The 20,885-nt window shown below is 41.1% G+C and overlaps 2 protein-coding genes across 3 annotated transcripts; both read right to left on the bottom strand.

Annotated features, from left to right (window-relative positions):
* Window positions 1–6,001: 6,001 nt before the first annotated feature.
* bsdc1 (BSD domain containing 1) lies at window positions 6,002–13,284 on the bottom strand. Of its 2 annotated transcripts, none has more exons than XR_006827180.1 (11): window positions 13,188–13,284; window positions 12,515–12,569; window positions 11,639–11,755; window positions 11,298–11,465; window positions 10,950–11,004; window positions 10,422–10,537; window positions 9,409–9,477; window positions 8,598–8,682; window positions 8,018–8,502; window positions 7,733–7,839; window positions 6,002–7,637 (listed from the first exon to the last, which is right to left on the bottom strand). XR_006827180.1 is itself a non-coding variant. In XM_046063002.1 (11 exons), exons 1-11 carry the CDS (start codon window positions 13,196–13,198, stop codon window positions 7,608–7,610), a joined length of 1,296 nt encoding a protein of 431 aa, XP_045918958.1. In that variant the 5' UTR covers window positions 13,199–13,281; the 3' UTR covers window positions 6,002–7,607. The 2 variants fall into 2 exon arrangements, 1 of the variants encoding a protein (XP_045918958.1); XM_046063002.1 differs by having other exon boundaries at window positions 7,733–7,836; window positions 8,017–8,502; window positions 13,188–13,281.
* Window positions 13,285–18,134: 4,850 nt separating this feature from the next.
* olig4 (oligodendrocyte transcription factor 4) lies at window positions 18,135–18,899 on the bottom strand. Its single transcript, XM_046063577.1, has one exon. The coding sequence runs from the start codon at window positions 18,897–18,899 to the stop codon at window positions 18,135–18,137; it is 765 nt and encodes a 254-aa protein (XP_045919533.1).
* Window positions 18,900–20,885: the final 1,986 nt, after the last annotated feature.

Genomic DNA, 20,885 nt, shown 5'->3' with positions numbered 1-20,885 from the left:
TAAGGGGTTATGTGCAAGTTTTCTTGGTCGGGACCAGTTGCTCGGCAACCAGCAGGGAACAAATGAGACACGACATGGACCAACTAACCACCATACCCAGAGCCATGGCTGTACAGAAATACAGAGAACCACATTAGAAAACCAATTAAGGAAAACAGTATGCCTAGAAAAAACATTCAAATAAATATTGAAAAATGGGCAAAAATGGCATCACTGTTAGAAGTTTGAGAGACTGGTCTATTTTAAACTACTAAACTTCCAACAAAAGTCCTCACCAGACCCTTCGCTTTGTCTCCAGGGAGCATTCTGCAGCGGTTTCCCTCTTGGATGCTGCAATTTACAAGGCTGATTTATGTAACAGGGTAGCTAGTGTGGGCTTTTATTCATAGAATAATGGAGACTACTGTGCAGTTTTGACAGTCTAATTTGCATGGCTGCAGACAGTCAAACTCAGCTTGGCCTCGCCCACTCCCCACCACCAAAACAATCTCACCTTCAATTACCAGACATCGGATGAGACGAGGGAGTGTGTGGTCCTCTGATTAGACCAGGGAGGGAGAGAGGGAGATTGAGAGAGCGAGAGAGTGAGAGAGATAGAGAGAGAGAGAGAGAGAGAGAGAGATGAATGGGTCCACTGGTGTCCCGGAGCAGGGAAGAAGACTGAGAATAAATGAATGAATGGGACAGTAATGAAAAGAGGAGGAGGTGGAGGGGAAGAGGGATGGAGGGACGAAGGGGAACAGGACATTCAGGGCGTCTAGCTGTTGAAAAAATTGAAAGAGGATCAAATGAACACAACGGCGTTGCAGGCCGAGGGCTGTATGTGCAATTGTGTCTGTTGGGTTCATCTGGGTTTACTTTTAGAAGAGTTTTAAAGACCTGCCCCACTGTGAAACAACTCACACATCAGACATTAAGCCCAGTAATCTGCTAAACAATTCAAAGCTTAATTATAACCTGGATGAAAGGATGACAAATATGAACATGATATTTCAGCAGGTTGAAGACAGAAATCTGTTTGTCACCAACTTTTGTTTACAACATAACTTGAGGACATTTAAAAATCCTGTCTGAAAAGATTGGAAAGGACACTTTTTTATGAGCACGATCATCTTCAGATTTTTCCAGAATAAACAAAATTTAAAAATCTAATTTGATTGGGTTAAATATAATTTGGATAGTGAGATGTTCAATTAAAGGGACAGTCCACCAATTTTCACCCATTAAAATCAGATTACTTGTCATGGCTGGGCCTATTTAGCCTTGTGAAAAACACATTTTCTGAATTTCTAACACAGATTTGTCAAGTCAGAGAAAGTAACTCTGATCATGTGATGTCATCAGGGTAACTTTAGCTTAGGCTTGGAGACTACAAATTTGTAAAAGAAAGCCTGCATTACAAAAAAATGCAAAACATTGGCACATACTAACCAGGGAGGGTCTAACAAAACACATATGAGAAGTACAGAAAATGTAGGATCCAGTGTTTCTGGAGCTTATAAGTGGCTAAAAGTCAAGATATCTTTGCCTCTCCTGCCTTGACCATTCTTATTTCAAAACCTGTTTGACATTTTGGGAAATACATGCATTCACTTTTGTGCCAAGAGTTAGGTAAGAAGATCTATACCACTCTCATATCTACCCAGTAAAAATCTGTACAGACGGTTAGCTTAGCTTAGCATAAAAAGTGGAAATGGAGGACAAAGGAGCTTGGCTCTGTACAAAGGTTACATCATTCAACTGCCAGTGCCTCTAAAGCTCACTAGCTTTAGCTTCATAATTAACATCAGAAAACTAAAGAGCCTTTTCTCCCACAATGTCAAACTATTACAGTTTTTCTGTAATATCACCAGGCTTTTGAACTAAAATTTCTATTTTAATATAATATATACTGTATATAAATAATATATATATATAACTATAACTCCATTTTTCAAAAAGCACGCCCATTTCTCTAAACTCTACACACAAATTCCTTGATTTCTCATTGCCTACACCATGCGGTCATTGAGAAAGCACTGACATTCAATATTGTTTACTCAGTCAGCACAGCTTGAGCTCAACTAACATGCAACTAACCAGGTGGAAACACAAACAGTCAAAATTGATAACACACCAATCAGAAGCTTCAATAGATAGATAAAAGGGCCAAAGTCAGTTCATCCAGTTTTGGAACAATGGATCCAGAGAAATCTGAAGGAAGACGTAGAGGACGCCCAAGTGGAGGAGGAAGAGCAGTATGGAGAGGAGGAGGAGGAAGAGGTGTAAGAGGAGTAGGGAGAGGAGGAGGAGGTGGAGGAAGAGGAACAGTAGGAGTTGGTGGAGGAGTAGGGAGAGGAGGAGGTGGAGGATGAGAATCTCTGGCCAGTCCCAGGGCAGAATAATTAGTTGCTTGGTGTGTTGTATTGTACAGTACACCAAGGAATAAAAAATGTGCAAATGTTTACGTTTGTTGTTTCTTTTGTTGTGTTTATTCAACATTACTTTTAACCAGTTTTGTAGTATTATTTTGAGTTTATCTCACCAGTGTGTGAGACTGTGTTGTTGTGTGTGTGTTTTTGAGGGCCTGTGTGTTATTGCCTGAGGGCAAAGTTTGGTTTTTCCGCAAGATTGAATGGTTTTGAACGGAGAGCTTTTGACTTGACTTGAAAATAGGGTGTTTGGGGAATTGGGTGAGAAGTTGTAGATTTGTGTTTAGAGTTTCGAGAAAAACTGTAATGGAAGTGAAAAAGTAAACCACGCCTCTAAAAGACTTTCAAACCTGAACCCTCTCACACTACGGACCTGACGCTTTTATTTTAATGTGACCTGTGCAGACTCCCCACAGTCTTAAAAATCATGGCCATCTCTGGTTTAAAATCAGGTTCAAAACTCAAAACAACATTCTGCTGTAGCTCCTGTTCACACAAAGTGTAGAAATATGAACACACAATGATCTGTGTGAAAGTGTCACAGAGGAACTAATGCCCACTTTTCCATATAATGACACAGAGAGAGAGACACAGAATAGAAAGACAGAGGAGGATGTAGAGAATAGCAAGGGTTTGTTCGACTAAACATTTGCTTTGGCAGGCCCAGAGGAGAGGGGCGGCGCTCTACTAGTCCCCTGACATGCATCCAGAGGAGCCCCTCTGTCTTGACCATAAATCTGAATGGAGTGGGAGTTATCATACTTTCCCCCTGCCCTCCCCAACTAAACCCTACATTCCTCCTAGACACTGCTTCGTACAAACAAAGTGGCCTGTTCCCACCACTCAACATTGGGAAAGGCGATGGTTTGTCATGGAAAAACCCAGAGGCATCTCAAGAGTCCTTTAGATGTTGTTTTTTCCCCCACAAGTCTCAGCAATAGATCAACACTTAGCCTGGTGGCTGCAAAACTGTGTAGGACATTTAGTTCACACATTGATGTCAGTGCCTATCAGACAGAGGTATACAGAGTATAGCCAAGTGAAATGAACTGTGAGGATAAGTGAACTCCAAACTACAACAATGTAGAAGATGAATTTAGATATAGCAAAATATCCACCCTCCATTAAAGCCAAAAGATGAAGGGATGCATATACACACACACACACACACACACACACACACACACACACATATATATATATATGAAAAGGGTGTGAATTCAGAGGCAGTTTGTTATAGAAAACCCTGGTAACACATTCCATAGGAGTTTGCCTCCTCCCTCAAAGGGAGTCTTTTGTGCCTATTGAGAGGCAGTGGGGTTACAGGGTTTCTCCCTTTAGGGTGCTGAGAATAATACTCGCTCTCAAGACAATGACCTCATCCTGACTCTCTGCGTGTGTGTGTGTGTGTGTGTGTGCGACACTAGAAGTGAGTGTGACTACATTTGTGACAGTATATATGCATGGGCCGGGATACGGGACTGAGAAACTCAAAGAGTCAGAAAGAAAGGTGGGAAGTGTTCGGTCGAGGATGGATTACGAGGGGAAGTTGGGATGCTGAAAAGATCCCCAGGAGGGAACTATTTCTCTCCTCTGTCTGGTTGGCGCCCCCCAACCCCCACCCCCACTGTCTGTTCATGGTGAAATGATCTGTAAATGACATTGGTGAGAGCCGGTGGTAATGTAAAGCACACACACAACCCTGCAGGCCCAGGGAGCGGTGGGCTTCAACAGGAAATTCCTTTACAGCCTTTCTGCTGACTTAAGACCTCTGAGTGGGAACAGAGTAAGAAAGAATGTAATGTATATCGTGTCTGTGTTATTTGGGGTCCAGTTAGGGCAGCATATGCACAAGACATTACTACTACGGGTGTGAGGGTGCTGGTGTCAGAAGAGCATTAAAAATCTTAACAAATAAGCAGGTAAACAAGGTCATGTCTTTTTTTTTTAGATGATGTTCTCCAACTTCTGCCACAAACAACACATCTCAAGAGTCAAAGCCTGTATGGCCCTTAGTATTTAGAGTGATTCATTTGACTCACCTGAGTTGACCACAATCCTCTTTGAATATTTTAACTAGGTTCAGGGTTAACTTTATTCTGCCATAAAATCTGAAATGGAGATCAACGCCTGATATGAATTTTCCTCTCTACCGATGCTCTGTTAGTCTTAACTTTGGTGCAACAGACTGTGATGGTCATGCATCCCCTTTCCTGTTTCATCATTCAGTCACTCATCAGTCCCCCCTACGGCCACACCCACCCTGCACACACACACACACACACGACGGAGAGAAAGAAAAGGCCAGGCAGACACAGACAGTAGCCATCTTTAGAGGCAGCATCCATGTTGCAGAGCCAGCACGCTGTGCAGGTGTCCCTCCACAGTGACCTACATTAGCCCAGCTGATGCCACCATAAAAACCATATAAACATTTCATTTTGACTGCCTGCTGCTTCTCCTGAGGCATCCAGAAAAGAAAATTAAGAGAGATTCTGCGGGAAAACAGCAGATAAATAGAGTATTAATGCAACTGAAGATGAACAACTGTATGCGAGAAAATGCAGCCAATCCATGTCTGTGAGATGGATGCTGCAGCTGAAAGAAAAGGAGTGGCAGGTTGTAACTGGGGCTGCCTAATGGAGCAACAACGCCATCAGGTGACCCATTTTCATACCGCAGGCATTTTAATGCGCACAGAAACTGCTTCCATAAAGAGATCATGCTAAAACTTAACAATAACAATCTTGTACAATGTGTTTGAACTTCAAACCCACAGTAAGTTATTTTGAGTTGTATTGGAGGTTCCAAAGATACAAACAATGTCACGGGAAGGTCTTGGGTTTGAAAATTTCACTAGATGTAAAAACTAACTAACTAACTATATATATATATATATCATTTTTGCCATGAAAGCATTGTCAATTCATTGTTATCCAGTCATTACAACTGAACACCCAAGCAACAGTCCTCAATGTACAGAAAAGATCAACAAGAACTTGTTGATGATATTCAGTATATACAGAGGGACAAACTTATAGTCAGACGAACCAGAAGTGTCCACCCACGTTGTTTCCACAAACTGTTTGTTCATACAGCACCACAGTCACATTAAATTCAATTCTTTGTTTTAGTGACTATTTTGTTCATAGTACTGACTGTTCCACTGTAAAGTCCCCACCCACAGATACGTACCTGCTATGTAATTACGTACAGGGGCACAGACAGCAATAAGGCTTTCCTCTGGTAGCTTCTCCCAGAAGAAAATACTTAGAAAGGTGTTACATTTCAGTGGTTCTTCAGTTAAACGTTTGACTAAAACAGCATTTACTTTTTATTGTAAATGTTTTTTTTAAATACCCATTGTTTCTTCAGAGTAGCAAAACAACTCTGTTGCTAAGCACACATTATGGAGGTGGAGTTTTGATATGAGTGGTAATTTCCAGTGCATTGTTTGTACTTTACTTGAAGATATTCAATGCACTACCAGTGTTTTTGTAAACATGTCTGCCTTTAAACAGATTGATGATTTTTCTTCTTGAGTAACAAAATGACCTTATCAGATTAGTTAATACACGACACTAAACCCATTTGCCATGAATCCTTTAATGACAATGATCATTTGAAAAATATAGTGAAATACTTGACTTAAAAAAAAACAAAAAAACAAAAAAAAAGAACTTGACAGCTTTGAATCAGATGTGTGTAGAACAACTTTGCTCAATTAGTTCAAAGTGTGAAGGTTAAGGGAATACACAGCTGAGAATTACAAACATGCAACACATTGTCTGAACACAAAAACCTGAACAGCCAATGTCTTTACTGAAAAACATACAACTCAGAAACAGAAAACATCTGCACAGTGTTTTGCATGTTATTGCACATACATGCAATCCAAAGCACATGATACAATAATTAAGCATTTATTTTAGTATAAATATTACCTCTCTAGGATTATTTTTCTCAGTTACATTACAGGTGATGGAAAAGGAAATCAGGGAAGCATGGAGCGTGCTCATCTTGCTCCTTGGTCTACTTGGTACACGGCCTGCTGAGCTATTTTGTTCCAAACATGGGCCGCGACAGAAACTTAAAGCTTCACAGAGTTGTCATATTCCCCTCTACAAGTAAATAACAACAGACGCTACCTTCAGTTTCAAGCCAAAGAATCCAGTATCCAGGACCAGTTTGAATTCTCTTTAAGTCAGATATGACTTTTATCATTATGACTAATGAGTGATAATTAATGAATTCCCTCTACCCGAATAAGACAAACGGATAAGCAACTCAAAGAAGTGAAATGCTTAAAGGTGACAGAAAGTTACACGTAGCCTGCAACAAGCTCATATATTCAAATGAATCACATGACATGACAGAGAGTGGGGAAATGTCTAATGTTGAGACATTAGCTGGTTGTGGTTCAGGTGACTGACTTGTAACAAAGACATTTGGATAACATTATCACACTACTGTGTGTTTTACAAGGCCATACATCTAGAGTTGGGAGTGAATCCAAAATGAAAAATGCTCTATGAATGAAGGCCAGAATGTTTTTCCCCTCTCCATTTGAAGATCCACTTGCATAATAAAGATGAGAAAGAAAGCAAGGGGCACAGGCAGAATTAAATAAATTGATCATCACCATTCAAAAATCACTTGCGGAGTACTTCATCTTAGGAAGGTGACAAGCAGCATTAGTTTATGGCTATTTTGCAGCCTGCAGTTATGTCGTTGGTCAACTTGAAATACACTCGCAACATAGATGATGAATTTAATGGCATAAAAGGAAAAACAGCTCCTCCCCTGCTGCAGTGAAACCTTTCACGTTCTGACTTGTCACTGCGCATCATTAAGCTTTAAGGTCAGAATGATTACAACCTCTGTCTGTTACTAGTGTCATATGCTCTCCAAGTCACAAATTACTCCTAGAAATAGCCAAGACCTGACTCATTACCCTCACTAGCGGCCAATCTGCACTAAACTGACAGCTGACGGAGCAGTCTAATTCTTATTGCCTTGGTCTTCCCGTTGCGCTTTTCAACAGGTTTACCAATATGGTCCAAACCAGGCGGAAAATCCCCTACTGACAATCATGACATGGTGACAGTGTGGACAAAGAGTTAAAACACGTTAAGCATGGTTCGTCTGCCGAGAACTAGCTTTAATGGCGGGACAGAGTTCATGTCGCAGTGGCTCTCAGTCCCAGTTCTCCCAGTCTTCATCAATCTGGTAAGAAAAGGGGTTCAAAAAACCTTTTAATTTTTTTTTACTATTTTCATTTAAGATTCTGGTGAATGTCGCAACGATAACTTAACACTAACCTCTCCAGAGGCTTCTATTTTAGAGAGTGCCAGTTGGACTTCTTCTTCGGTCATGTCCAGGTCAAAGTCTTTCTCCCAGTCCTCACTCACATCGGTGCTGGACCCTGGAGGGGGAAAAGACAAATTTGGAACTGTGTGACCTTGACTCTGCTGTTTCTTCTAAGCCTATTTAGTGGAAAACTCAAAACCATATCACTGAACTTAATCCTGTTTGGACTTATTCTCCCACAGTGGAACAGTAAGAACGTCACTGCCAACTGACAAATGTTCTCAGGTCATCGTACCTTTTTTGCCATTGTTAGAGGGCGTAGATTTCCCGCTGTCAGAATTTAGCTCGAACACTCTCAGGTCCTGCGGGCCGTCCTCCTTTGCTGCTTCTGGCTTAGTGGTGGGGGCCGAAGCCCGCACGGACACCCCATCAACAGTGACCTCTGGCTGAGTTACTTCCAATTGAGCCTCAAGAGGTAAGTCACTCTTTCGCAGCCTCTGCTCTTCTTGTGCCTTATCTACATCTTCCAAGCTAGCTTCTGTCATTCTCTCGGCCAGCTCAGTGGCAACAGGCTCTGGTTGCACTTCTACCTGTGTCGGCAGGCTGACGCTGTCGCTGCTGAATGAGAGGGTGGGGTCACGCTCTTCGCTGGGAGACAGGACGGGGCTCAGCAGAGTCATTCCTGTTGGAGTCGTTGAGGTCGTGGGCAGCTGCGTTGAGCGGCTGTCCAACGGGGGAGTAAAGTTGAGTTGAGATGATGACGTGGTGCCGAGGAAGTCATCTGAAAGTAACCACAGGAATATCAAGAGAGGCAGTGTAAGGGACAGTTCTGAAAATAAATCAGTTTATTAAAATGTAAAACTGAGGATAGCTTACCCTCCTCCTCCTCCTCCCAGCCCAGGGTCTCTGTGTGTGTAGTCTGTTCAGCCCTCTGCTTCAATGCCACTCTCCTCGCCTCCTCCTAGAAGACACAATCAGAGTGATTTTTTTATGTTTTAATACATTAATGCAAGAATTTCAATGAGTGTATCGTCCTGTTTTAGTGACCTTCAAAATGAAATGAATGTGCGTTGTGTAAAATTTAAAGGTAGCTTACATTCTGTCCAACCCCAAGCTCTCCTTGTAAACGCCATTTCTTCAGATATATTTTAGAAGCAATGCAACACAACAACACTGACCTTAGTTGAACTGACACCTCTCTAACACAGTGTCCAAAAGTACAACATGAAACAGTCAGCTTCAGCTTCCTGATTAACAGGCTGTTGTAATGTGTGTTGGATTGCAGTAGCTTAGTCTGGTGTTGCTATTTTTCTGGTATTGAATAATCTGAAAAAGATCTGCTTTGGTTGGCATCTGTGTAATTACATTAGGTGGTCTGTAAAAATGTAGTGTAATTGTACATAACATAACTAGTGCTTTCTACAGGCACAGTAGGTAGTGACCTCGAACATATTTATATATTTTTTTCGTCCTATTTTTACAAATCAACATTCAGTATATCATATTTGAGACACCAATCACCTCTCATTTTAAGTCAGGACAAATCCTGCAGGGTGACAGTACATTGAAAAGAACAATCCATGGTAGCTAAGAAATTGGCCAGCAGGTGGCACCCAAGACAATACACTCAGCTGATGGGAAAGGTTACTTGACATGTTGTCGATAGTCTGCAGGCTAAAATGACTACCTGGTCCAACTGGAAGACTTTGTAGAAATACCTCTGCCAGAATTCTGAATGGGCCACAGCTGCTGGCACCTGTGAATAATGAAAAAAAAAAAGTCCATATCTGGTTTATTGCTCTTCCAATTCTTGATGATGTCCAGTTCTTGTTCTTTTAGCATGTGAAAGCACTCAAAGAAGGTCGCTTTGGACAAAAGTATCTTCCAACTGAATGTAATGTATTAGTTAAAAAGAAAACTGTAAGCTGTGCTCTGTAAGAATAAGTGTTGACAAAAGGAACAATTAGGGCTGCACAATATATTGTTTGAGCATCGTCATCGTAATGTGCCCTTGCACAATAGTCACATCGCAGAACAATGCAATGTCAAGCAAGTCAAATTAACTCAAAAACTTACAAAAGAAAAACTTGCACAGTTCTCATTTTTCATGACTAATCTACAAGAGAAGTCTGTCTGATGTCATCATTTACTCAGATTTAAGGGGTTCTTGTATACACAGAGTTTGTTGTTGCTAGTGAGTAACAAGCAGGCTCTGCATGCACTCTACACCTCCAATCATAATATTGTTCTTGATCAGGCCCCAACCCTGTTAGCTGTTAACTTGAAAATAAGTGAGGAACAGGAGAAAACCACCGGATTTGGTTGCAAAAAGAAAAGCAACATTTTTAAACCACCCGGGGGGGCTGCTGTATAGCCGCTCTTTAATTTTTATTTTCATCATTTGTTTAAAATATGTGTACTGCATAAAAACTTAAGAAAGGATAGTAGCACTCAAACTAAGTATTCAGACTATAAAGACATTTTTCAGCTAATTTACTTTTATTTTGTATGCATTATTTCCTACAAAATTATCCCAATAATTCTAGGAGCTTAATTAATTTCACATAGAGCAACTTGGGGTCATCTGTTGAAAATTTGTTGTCTGTTGAGTTTTTCATATCGCAATATATATCACAGAAAAGAAAAATATCGCAATGTCATTTTTTTCCAATATAGTGCAGCCCTAGCAACAATACATACCATTTTGGTATAAAGGGCACGTATAGAGGGACTGTCGACCAAAAGCTCTGAGATTTCTCCCTTTTTATCTTCCAAACTGAAGGTGGACAGCCAGTTGTCAAACTGCTCTGGGGGACCTGGAAAAAATAAATTATTATAATACACTCAAGAACGCCAAAGAGCATCTGTACATATTTAGAAAGCATGCATTACCCCATCCACCTTACAATGATCACATTTTGAATAAAAAAAGTGGGTTACCACACAAATCCAGCAAACTAATAGTTCAAACTGACTTGTCGTTCCATTACATTTCTAGGATTAAAATCCTAATAATGCTCAAACAAAGAAATGACCTGCTTTTAAAGGCAGAGAACTTTTATGATTATTATTATTATTATTATTTATCAAACAGATGAGTAGTATAAATACTAAGTTGTCTTAAAACCTCGAATAAATAAATGAAAGAATACCTTACTTCAAATATAAAATAACAAATACTGGTCCAACATTCTGGTGGAGGCCTTGCACTGTTTCACTTTGTCTTACCATCAGGTTCATTGCAGTATGTAGCAGGGTCAGCTTGCAAACTGTAGAGACGTGCCTGCAAGAAAAAAAAAATTCTTATCTGTGGTTGTTTTGTTTCCACATGCACATCATGTGCTCACTTTCCCTCTCATGTAGCCTCTTATAACAAAACATCCAAATCTGTCCTGAATCAACACTTCCTTCAGTTTTTATTTTAGGGAAACTGACAAGAAAGTTACATTTCCCATTCGATTATTTATTCACAAGAACCCCTACACAAGGGCCATGCTTAACACTGCTGTTTTATCATTTAGAAACTCCTTGTGTTACAGTCAACTTGTTGTAATAACTGATGATGCTACTGCCCACCTTAGAACTGTCATAAACCTCTGTAGTTCCTGCTGCCGTTGCCACCAGTGTGATTACATCACAGTCAATGGTTTTATCCGGGGGTGGAGCAAGTGTGTCTGAGATGACCCCTAAGAAACTAGAGAGGCTCTTCTTCACCTTTTCTGTAGTCTCAGAGGAACCTTCCACCTGGAAAGCAGTATAAACAGACAGATTAGAATTGGTATTTCGCAACTAATACCCCTTTTGTACGAGAGACGTGCACATGATGTTGGTCTCCCGAACACACATGCAACCTGCATTTGACCTGATTATCAGGAGATACTAAGATAAAAACAACAAGGCTGAAGGCTGCAACTTACTGCAAGTTTATTTCTGACAGCAGTCGCTGTTGCCACGAGTGAGCAGGTTGTGTCATGTTGCACCACAGTGGAGAACTCTGTCAGGTCTCGCTTTAGGAATTCCAAGGCCTCAGATGACTGCAAAGAAGAGAGTCAAATAATGAAGGATGAAGATTCACCTTTACCATTTACATTAGGAAAGTCATGTTTCGGACAAGTGTGAATGTCTTAAAAAAATATACAAACATAACACAAGACATGCAGTTCACACCAATAATAGATACAAAAGATATAACGTTTATTAATGAGGCCTGATTTACATCTGGTCTTTGAGTAACAACCATCAGGTATACTGAATGAATTTGTTCTAAAATGTCTTCCTGGAACCGTAAAGCTCAAATGTCTTTGTACAAGAGATGTTCTCAGAAATTAATAGCTATAACTTTCATGTTAACTGATTGGTGGGGCAGTATGATCTTGCCTATCACCTAAACAATGCTGTGCAACCAGTTTTTAGTGCCAGAGGTAAAGGTTCACAAATCATGTTACAATAGATTAGGACATATAGCTGTAAAAATGTGTCAGCTTTGATTTGAGGAGTTTGAGTTATTTGGAGGAAAAGCCTTTGCTGACTTGTTGTTGGCCTATGCAGTATTTTCCATGTATTTTACTTCGTCAATAATAATGGTGCCTGGGTATGTATATGTTTCAGCTCTGAGCTTTCATGACAACTGAATACGTTGTTCACTAAAATCTGCTGTTTTTCTCTACTTAATGCGTTATGAAATCCTCTGAGCAACATCAAACAAACATTGAAAATGCTGAGCAACAACTACAGATACATTAGGAAGAGAAGAGATAATAAGAACTAATTTATGACTTCTTTATGTGGGTTACCTTTTCTTTGACGGCCTGGAAGCTCTGCTGAAGCCAGCCTCCCCACCAGCCTTCTCTGCAATCACACGGACATTCAGAAATTGGCTACTTCAAAACCAAAACAGTAACGTTTGAGAAAAGATTTTAAACATCACACCACAAATGCACGACTGTTTGACATTTATCAAATGCTCAAAATGGCTTGTCGATTTAGCGGGACCTGACTTATTTAGTTATTTAGACTCAATTATTGACTGTCAGCTGTTGACTTTGTCAACGCATATCAAGCTAACTCACACACACCGAGCCTAGCAAGCTAAAGGAGTTAGCTAACGTCAGCTATCAGTGCCACGCAAGCTAAATTGTCGGAACAAGCCACGAGTGCGATTGGTTGAACATACACGCTGGATGTAAACACTTCAGCACAATTCACAGTTGTTTCTCTGTAATTTAAGATGTTCTACACCATAGCTAATCAGGCTACGCTAACGCTAGCCATGCTATGTTTTGGTAAACAACTGCACTTCCTGAACACGTTCCGTGAGCTATAAAGTAAAGCGTTTAGACAAAGTAATTACACCGAGTCGTATTAGGCACAAAACGCAATAAGGGACACAATGTGTACCTTACGTCGGTGCTCTCTGCTATGTTATATATATATTTAACAAATAGTAATTTGCGAGTTCACTCTCACCCTTCAGCCATCTTCAGACGATGACATCATCAGTATTTACTGAACTCTAACCTCGGGTGCATGGCTTTGAAAAAATACACACGTGATGCATGACGTCCTCTCTGCCATATGTCACGTTGACTGACACACACACACACACACACACACACACACACAGAAATCACTGTTTTACAAATGAACCTTTTACAGTTTGTAATCAGCAATATTTTTACAGTATGTGCTCTATCTATGGTGGCTGCAGAGGACCAAATAGGACAGCAACACTGAGTAGCAAAGGCAAGGCTTTAAAGTGGGAAGTGACCTACAGCAGTCTACTGAAGGCAGCATGAAATCAAGAGAGTCCTTATGCCAGCTAGTCCTGAGAGTAACAAATCCTAAAACATGTCACACACATCCAAGGAAGGGTAAAATCAAGGGAAACTGGACTTTGTTTAAAGACTCTGCCCTTGATTTTAACATTCATTGGAAAACCATGACCTAGATGATTGCCTTCACAGAGACTGTCACACACACCTTTCTCAAACCAGCACTAAACACCAATTAGAGTAAACCAAACTATCTCTCAAAGCAAAAATGCTTATTTGGGAGGAAGAGACAAAAACCAACACAAACTAGATCGTCATCTGGTCCTGAACAGAGATTATGAAATGGCTGCATATCTCTTTACTGTCAGAGATATCAGGCAGAGGCAGCTTCTAACCAAGTACAGACTCAGTGACCATACCCTTGCAACTGAAAAAGGGAGACATAAAATCTCCTGGTTACCAAAAGAAAATAGAGTCTGTGAACACTGTACGACAGGTGAGGTGGAGACGCATTTTCTCCTGAAATGTGAGAGATATAGAAGAATTTTTTTGATTACTATTTAATCAAATTAATTTATTGTTAACTTCAAGATAACAATAAATTAAGAATATTCCTAGGAGGACAAACTGCAAATCTTGCCGCCAAGAATGTGTCCCTGTGTCACAACCTGTGGGATAGCAGGTGACTCAGCGAACTTTTGCACTCAGTGTTCACTGCATGGCAGATTAGGTCTTGTTAATCTTGTTTGTAATTTTAGTTCTATCCGTACTTGTTTTTTTTGTGGTTGTTACTTGTAATTGCTAAACTGAATGGTCATGATAGCGTTAATTATTCTTTGTTATGTCAGATTCAAAATGTAAACTTATTGATTTTGCTGCAAACCGCTTTGTCAACACTATTTAACCTAAAGAGTCATGCCAATAAATCATATTGAATTTAATGGAATGAGAGAACTTTCCGTTGTCTTCTATTGTAATGATACTGCATATTATAAGAAATGAGAGTTTTGAGAATAGGTGACACAAACACAGGTCTGGTGCAGGCAAGTGGTTTAATGTTTCAAAAAAATCGTCACACAATTATCAAATCACAGAGCTACTGCTGTCTAAAAAGACAGACAGCAAAACTTAGAACAACATCTCTTCAGCACCGTGCATCAAAGTGATGTCCTCACAGGCCAAGTCTGTGACCTCTGAGTGTCATCTGAGATTTGAGAATGTATATTTTCCAGATATTCCATTTTTGACAAACAGGTAACTAACTTTTACATGTGTGTTCATACCTTCTATGAAATCATGTGTTTTGAACCTCATTTCATTTATACAAGGAATGAGTGGGACAAGACAGAAACAAGAAAATAATGATGAAGAGAAAACTATTATTTGAAATCTGCACTCAGTGTAGGCACTTGTGTTGAACTCTCTATTTGTCCGTTGTGTGAAAAGAAGAGAGAACTTTTTCCAAAAAGAACCAGATAAAATCAAAAGTTTAGTAAATGCATTTGAAGTTATAATCACAGCGGTTTTGGAACACAGTTGGAAGGAGTGCCGCAAAACAAAGGAGGAAGAAGGCTGCAGCAGAATGCTTCTATGAGGGAGACTAAAGATTTAACGATTTAAGCATATGCAAGTTGTTTTTTTTTTTATTGAAATCAATTTAACCAATAAGGTGCACATGAAACCAAATAAATGTATCCAGACCATTCTTGAGCCGTTATGTTGGCTAATTTAGTTTAGCAATTCCAACCTGAATCCCCTCATCAATCTCCTGCTCTCGGTACATCTGTGGATGTGCATGTGAGCGCATGGGCACACCGTATTGCATATGCGTGTTGACCCCCAGCAGCTGTGCTTTCCCTTCATCAGTGAAAAGGGGGCTGTAGGCTTTACTGAGCAGAAAATGAAAAAGAACAGGCAACAAGCCTCTGGAAGTGTGTTCTCCCTTAATTGAAGTTCCCCCTTCTCCAGACGCTGCACAATGTGTGCGTATGTCCCGCAATATGTCTCCCCTGTCCAGCCCCTCCATCCTCTTAATTGGGTCTTTCAGTCCCCTAATTAACTCAGTCAATGCAGGTTGTGATGAGCCACATTGGAACAAGTACTCCTCTATTGATCAGTATCTGAAGCAGTTAACTTATCCATCTGTCTACATGGCCACGGTGTGATAGTGTTTGCATGACATTTAATGCACAAAAGGCGAATGTGTAATGTCGTCACTGCATCCCAAGTGTTGTTTAAGACTTTTGTGTCTTTGATTTTTTCACTTCAGCTGATAAGCAGTAAAGTAAATTCAATTTGAACTGTTTTATCTCAGATTTTGGATTACTTAAAATATAAAATATACTACGTACGATTTGTTCCTTACTTAAGATTTTTAATTTTATGCTACTTTATACGTCTTCTTCACTATATTTTAGGGGCCTTTTTTCTCTACCAGTGTTGTTGGAATGTTGTTTTCAATATAAATGAACTGTTTTTCCACAATCAACAATTTGACAATTTGGCTTTTACTTTTGTTACTTTAAATACATTTATCTGGTAATACGTCTGTAGTTTTACTTAAGTAACATTTTTAATACAGGACTTTTACTTGTAATAGAGTATTTCTACTTTGTAGTACCATATAAAGGATCTGATTACTTCCTTAACGGCTAAAATGACCCTTTTCTGTATCACTGTGTTTGATTTTCAGAGTTGATCCTGCACAACATTATGACTAAAACCAGTTCTGCCACTGCTGGTTAGCGCATGCTAAAGTGCACCCCGATGACAGCAGCGGCTGACCATAATGGCACACAAAGGACCTGCCCATATTGTATGATTTAAGAAGCATATCCATTACACATCACACACATCACAGCCACACTGTCACACACGCTCCAGACTGCTGATGCCACACCGTGGGTTAACACCATCTGGTGCCGATCAGGAAACACCAGCTTTGCACAAGTCAATGTCTCTAATCATCTACCTAGAGTAAAGGGAGGCTGATCCCCACTAATCTCCACAATGTGTTCTGCTTCCCATTCCCACCTGTGCCCAAATAAAGGGGGGCCTTGTGGGAGGACCCTGTGTCTCTGTGTCAAGGGACCAGGGACCAGGTGACGCTGCAGTGCTGGTCCCCACGACAGAAGCTCCACCGTTTGGTTTGGCTGGCAGCTGCCTCCCCCCACTGAGACATCCCACAGCTGACAATCCCCTAGTACTGACAGGGGCCCTTTTCAGTGTCAATAGCCTCATATATTAGAGCTAACCGCCTTTGTGGTGAGCGAGGGTGTCAGGCCTTTTGGCCCGACGGCGCTTGTTACCATGATGAAATGTAGATTGAATGGAGGGGGTCTGTGTCCCAGGCACGAGAGCTTGGACTCCCCTGGCCTTTGTGTCCCACGCATGGCTATTGTTCAAACCTATTCAGGGCCCTTCAGGAGGAGGAGGTGGGTTAGGAAGGAGGTGGGTGAGAATGAGTTACATCTCTTCATTTCTCCCCTGATCTCCGACTCATCTGTCAGCCGTGGGAGGATAAGCATGTATTTTACACGCTTGATTTGTTGCTAAGTGAAGGCCAGCCATTGTTGGGTTGTTTGACTAAATCATGTTCATGGCAATCGGTGTGAATAACAGTTATCTCTGTGGTTTAGAGGATTAGTCATTGTTATGAATCAGCTAACACTTGATTTGTTTTTTACACAAATGCAACAAAATATGATTTGTTAATGTGTGAAGATATAACGTGGAAATATTTAGTACACATGTTAAAGAAGAAAATCCTGTATGCTTTAAATTTGCCCTTTGTGTGCCTATTTCCATGTTCTTATGACACAGAGACAAATCACTGGCCTAGAGCTAAGGACATGGCTATGTCCTTCGCCTGCGTCTGACAAAAGTGACGCGCCTTCCTGGCGCCTGTGTCGTCCTTTCATCTCCTACACCCTGTTGAGGTGAAGATGGATGGTCCCTTGGCTCAAGAACGCCACATTCAGCTTCTGTTGTGGCGTATTGTCTCGTCCTTCTGGCGCTCTTTAGCTCTTTAGAGGTCAGTCTGTCCTAAGCTGGTTAGCAACCAAGGAAATCCTTTCCTAAATATTCATTTTTGCTTTACCCTCCTGTCCTTTCAAACACCAATAAGGCCCCTTCTGTTTAATAAAGATTATGTTGTTGTATTATTTTGATACAGCTGTTGTATGTGTCTAAAACCTTCTCAGAAAATTAGCTGCCTTGTAAGAAGATACAGTGCCTGGCAGAACGATTTGTTCCACAAATACAAAAAACTAACATTCATGAAAAGAAGAAGGCAAACAATAGTTATTATTATAACACAATTTTAATTTAGGAAAATAGAAATCCTACACAATAGGGCACACCAGTTCCATTTCTGACAATGTTTGATCACCACAGACATCAGATAAATTACAGTATTTGCTACTCTGATTTTACCTGGTGCATTTAGAATATTTCTGTATAAACGATGCAGATGACACAAATGATAAAAAATAGCAGCAGGTGCATGGCACAAGATATATACAGTATGTACAAGCTCTGGCAACAGCCATCATTTTTGCAGTTCATTTAACAATTTCCTGTGAGCTGCTTGGTTCATTGTGTTGATCCGAACAGTAGAGGTCAGTTTTTAAGACAGCCCTGCTCACTTGGTCATAGACACGCTGTGTAATGTGGAGGTAGTGGTGGGCAAAGGCTGGCAGAGTGAACAGGGGCAGGGCATACCAGGGAAGTGCCTGTAGGCGCCGGCCATGTGGAGGGGGTCCTTCAGAAGGCCCTGGACTGGAGCATGAAAACCCAGGAAGCTGGCGGACGGAGGGGACTGCGGGGCTGTAGAGGTTGAGTGATGCTGGAGGGCTGAGGGCGTGCTGCCCATCAGAGAGTGCAGAGACTGTGCCAGAGGATGTAGAGGGAGGTGGGCAGTGGGGGCTGCAGGGGTAATAGCAGGGTGGGCAGCAGTGCGGCTCTGGATGGCAGCACTGCCTCCATAAACATCCCCCACCAATTTCTTCATCTCATCTAATGAGCTGGAAAGCATGAGGATATAGTTGCGAGCTAGCAGCAAGGTGGAGATTTTTGACAGCTTGCGGACTGAAGGTCCGTGAGCGTAGGGCATGACCTCTCTCAGGCCATCCATCGCCTGGTTCAGATCATGCATCCTTTTCCTCTCCCGACTGTTGACTTTCAATCTCAGGTCTTGCACCTCATCCTTGTTGAGGTCAGACCTGGTCTTGGTTTTACCGCCCCCACTGCAGCGCTTCGTCCTGCCCTGGCTGGCCTCGCTGTCTTCTCTGTTTTCTCGGCAGTACGTCTGGAACATCTTGTTGGAGAAGAAGCTCCCAGCAGAGTCGTCCACCACCAGGTCTGGGGATGAGGAGCGGCTGCAGACGGAGCTAGAGTCGGAATCCATCTTGGTTGGAACAGAGGAAAGTGGCGCACAAAGTGAGAGATGGTTCAGAAATACTACCCTAAATGCAAGGAGCTTGAGTTGAAATTCTTCAGATGCTTCCTAGTTCTCTGCTTGCACGCTGTTCCAGTTCCCTGTAGTGTCACCACAGTCTCACTTCTCTCAGAGTTTGTGCTGTTCAATCTAGTGATCCAGAGGAGTGAGTCTGTCTAAACTGTCACCCTCTGGGCCCACTGGGGTGTATTTATACCACCAGCACAACAAAGGAACAATAAAGCCGCATAATGAGACACTTAGAGCCAGAGCCAATTGCAGAAGGGACACACTCTCACCCCCCTCTCACACCTCCTTCCTGCAGCCCCCACTTCACCTTCCCACACCCACATTTAACTCCCCTGATGAACCCCATAGACATTAACCAAAACAGGGGTATGTTCACATGTTGTGTTAAGCCATACACCCAGGAGTTAACTAGGACTATGCTAAAACTTCCATTAAAGATATTGGTGCATGGTGTACAGTGTATGTGTGAACATAAAATTGGATCAAAAGTACAAATGTCAGATCAGTATTTTTTTTAGATTACAACTATGTAGATGCTGGAATTAAATCACTATATACAGCCATTCAAAGTAAAGAAGAGAGAGTGTGAACCACAGATGTGCTGAAGAGTGAAACACACCACATTTTTTGTGATCTGTTCCATAACACCAGATATATGATGCCTTAGAGGCCTTATTTACATATGGTATCCATGAGACACATTGGAGAAAGGTATGAAGCACCGTATGAGGTGCTTAAAGATGTAAAGAGCAGCGTTAATGGCAGACTAGGTACAATTCAACCAGGAGCTCGAGACAAAAGGGGTCAGATAAATTTGACTTGGCTCCCCAAACAGTCTGTGAAATCACATCACTATCGCTGGAAGGGGGTCCTTCAGTTGGGGAGGAGGTAGTTAAAAAGATACTAAAGAGTGGGCATAGCATTGTCTTCCCCTAATTCAACCGTAAAGCTACTAGCACTTTCTCAGGTTTATTCACACTTGCTTGAGTATTTTGTCACGTTTTCTTTCTCTTGATGAAGAGACGTCGGCTGTCAAGAACATGAGACAAACTATAAAGGAACTGTATACTTATCTGGGCCAGTTTCCATTAATGCCATATAACCTCCTAGCTTAATGTCCAGCCTGTATCTGTTGATCTAACCTTGTGGCAGGATCAAGCTGACTTTTCAGAATCTCTCTCTGTGGTGCTCACAGGCTGGATTTCACCACTCACTCAGCTCAGGAATTTCCTGCCGCCTTCTGCCAAGCAAAGCCTCCAGTGAGGCAGATGCTAGGGGGCCAGTAGTTTGAAAATATGGGTAGCAAAAGAGATTTGCAAAAAAAAAAAAAAATGCGCAGGGATCATAAAAGGTTTGAGTTTCAGTTCAAACGGAAGAAACATTTTAGAGGCATCATGGCTGGAATGTGTGCACAGAGGGACACCCTGGTTTATATTTACCCAATAACAGTAGATGTTTTCTTCCAGCCATGGGCATCTTTGTGGAGCTTCATGATTGTTCTACAGCCTTGCAATTCAGTGTTTGCATATTTGTGGTTTGATTTTGTGTACAAAACCACATTATCAACATCCCTTTCTAAAGAAATACTACTTCCAAATATCATTTCTTGTTGATTTGGAAATTGCAAAAGAAATACGAATGTCTGCAAATACATGCTTTTCAATATAAACACAACACATTTTGTATTATTTCAGCCTCATATTTCACACTATACTGAGATCCCTTCAATCACTTAACATTCATGAATAACCAAAACTATATTCAAAGTCAGTGCGCATTTGACCTTAACATATCTATCCATTAACTAAATCTTCAATTGTTCTCAATTAACTTCTAATTAGAGTACAAATTTACTTTTTCCTACATATCGTTTTCCACATGGAAATGTAAATAAATAAATGACATCCTTTGTGTTGTATAAAATCC

Source organism: Micropterus dolomieu, linkage group LG11, assembly GCF_021292245.1.
Source record: "Micropterus dolomieu isolate WLL.071019.BEF.003 ecotype Adirondacks linkage group LG11, ASM2129224v1, whole genome shotgun sequence".
Classification (NCBI taxonomy): Eukaryota; Metazoa; Chordata; class Actinopteri; order Centrarchiformes; family Centrarchidae; genus Micropterus; species Micropterus dolomieu.
This window is presented reverse-complemented; position numbering and strand designations above follow the sequence as displayed.

Excerpts from the sequence above, each read along its gene's own strand:
- bsdc1 (XM_046063002.1), bottom strand. Across the intron at positions 11,466-11,638 it reads CTGTCAGAAATAAACTTGCA|GTGGAAGGTTCCTCTGAGAC; the intron begins GTAAGTTGCAGC and ends ACTGCTTTCCAG. Across the intron at positions 7,638-7,732 it reads AAATAGAAGCCTCTGGAGAG|ATTGATGAAGACTGGGAGAA; the intron begins GTTAGTGTTAAG and ends TTTTCTTACCAG.
- olig4 (XM_046063577.1), bottom strand. The coding sequence starts at position 18,899 with ATGGATTCCGACTCTAGCTCCGTCTGCAGCCGCTCCTCATCCCCAGAC.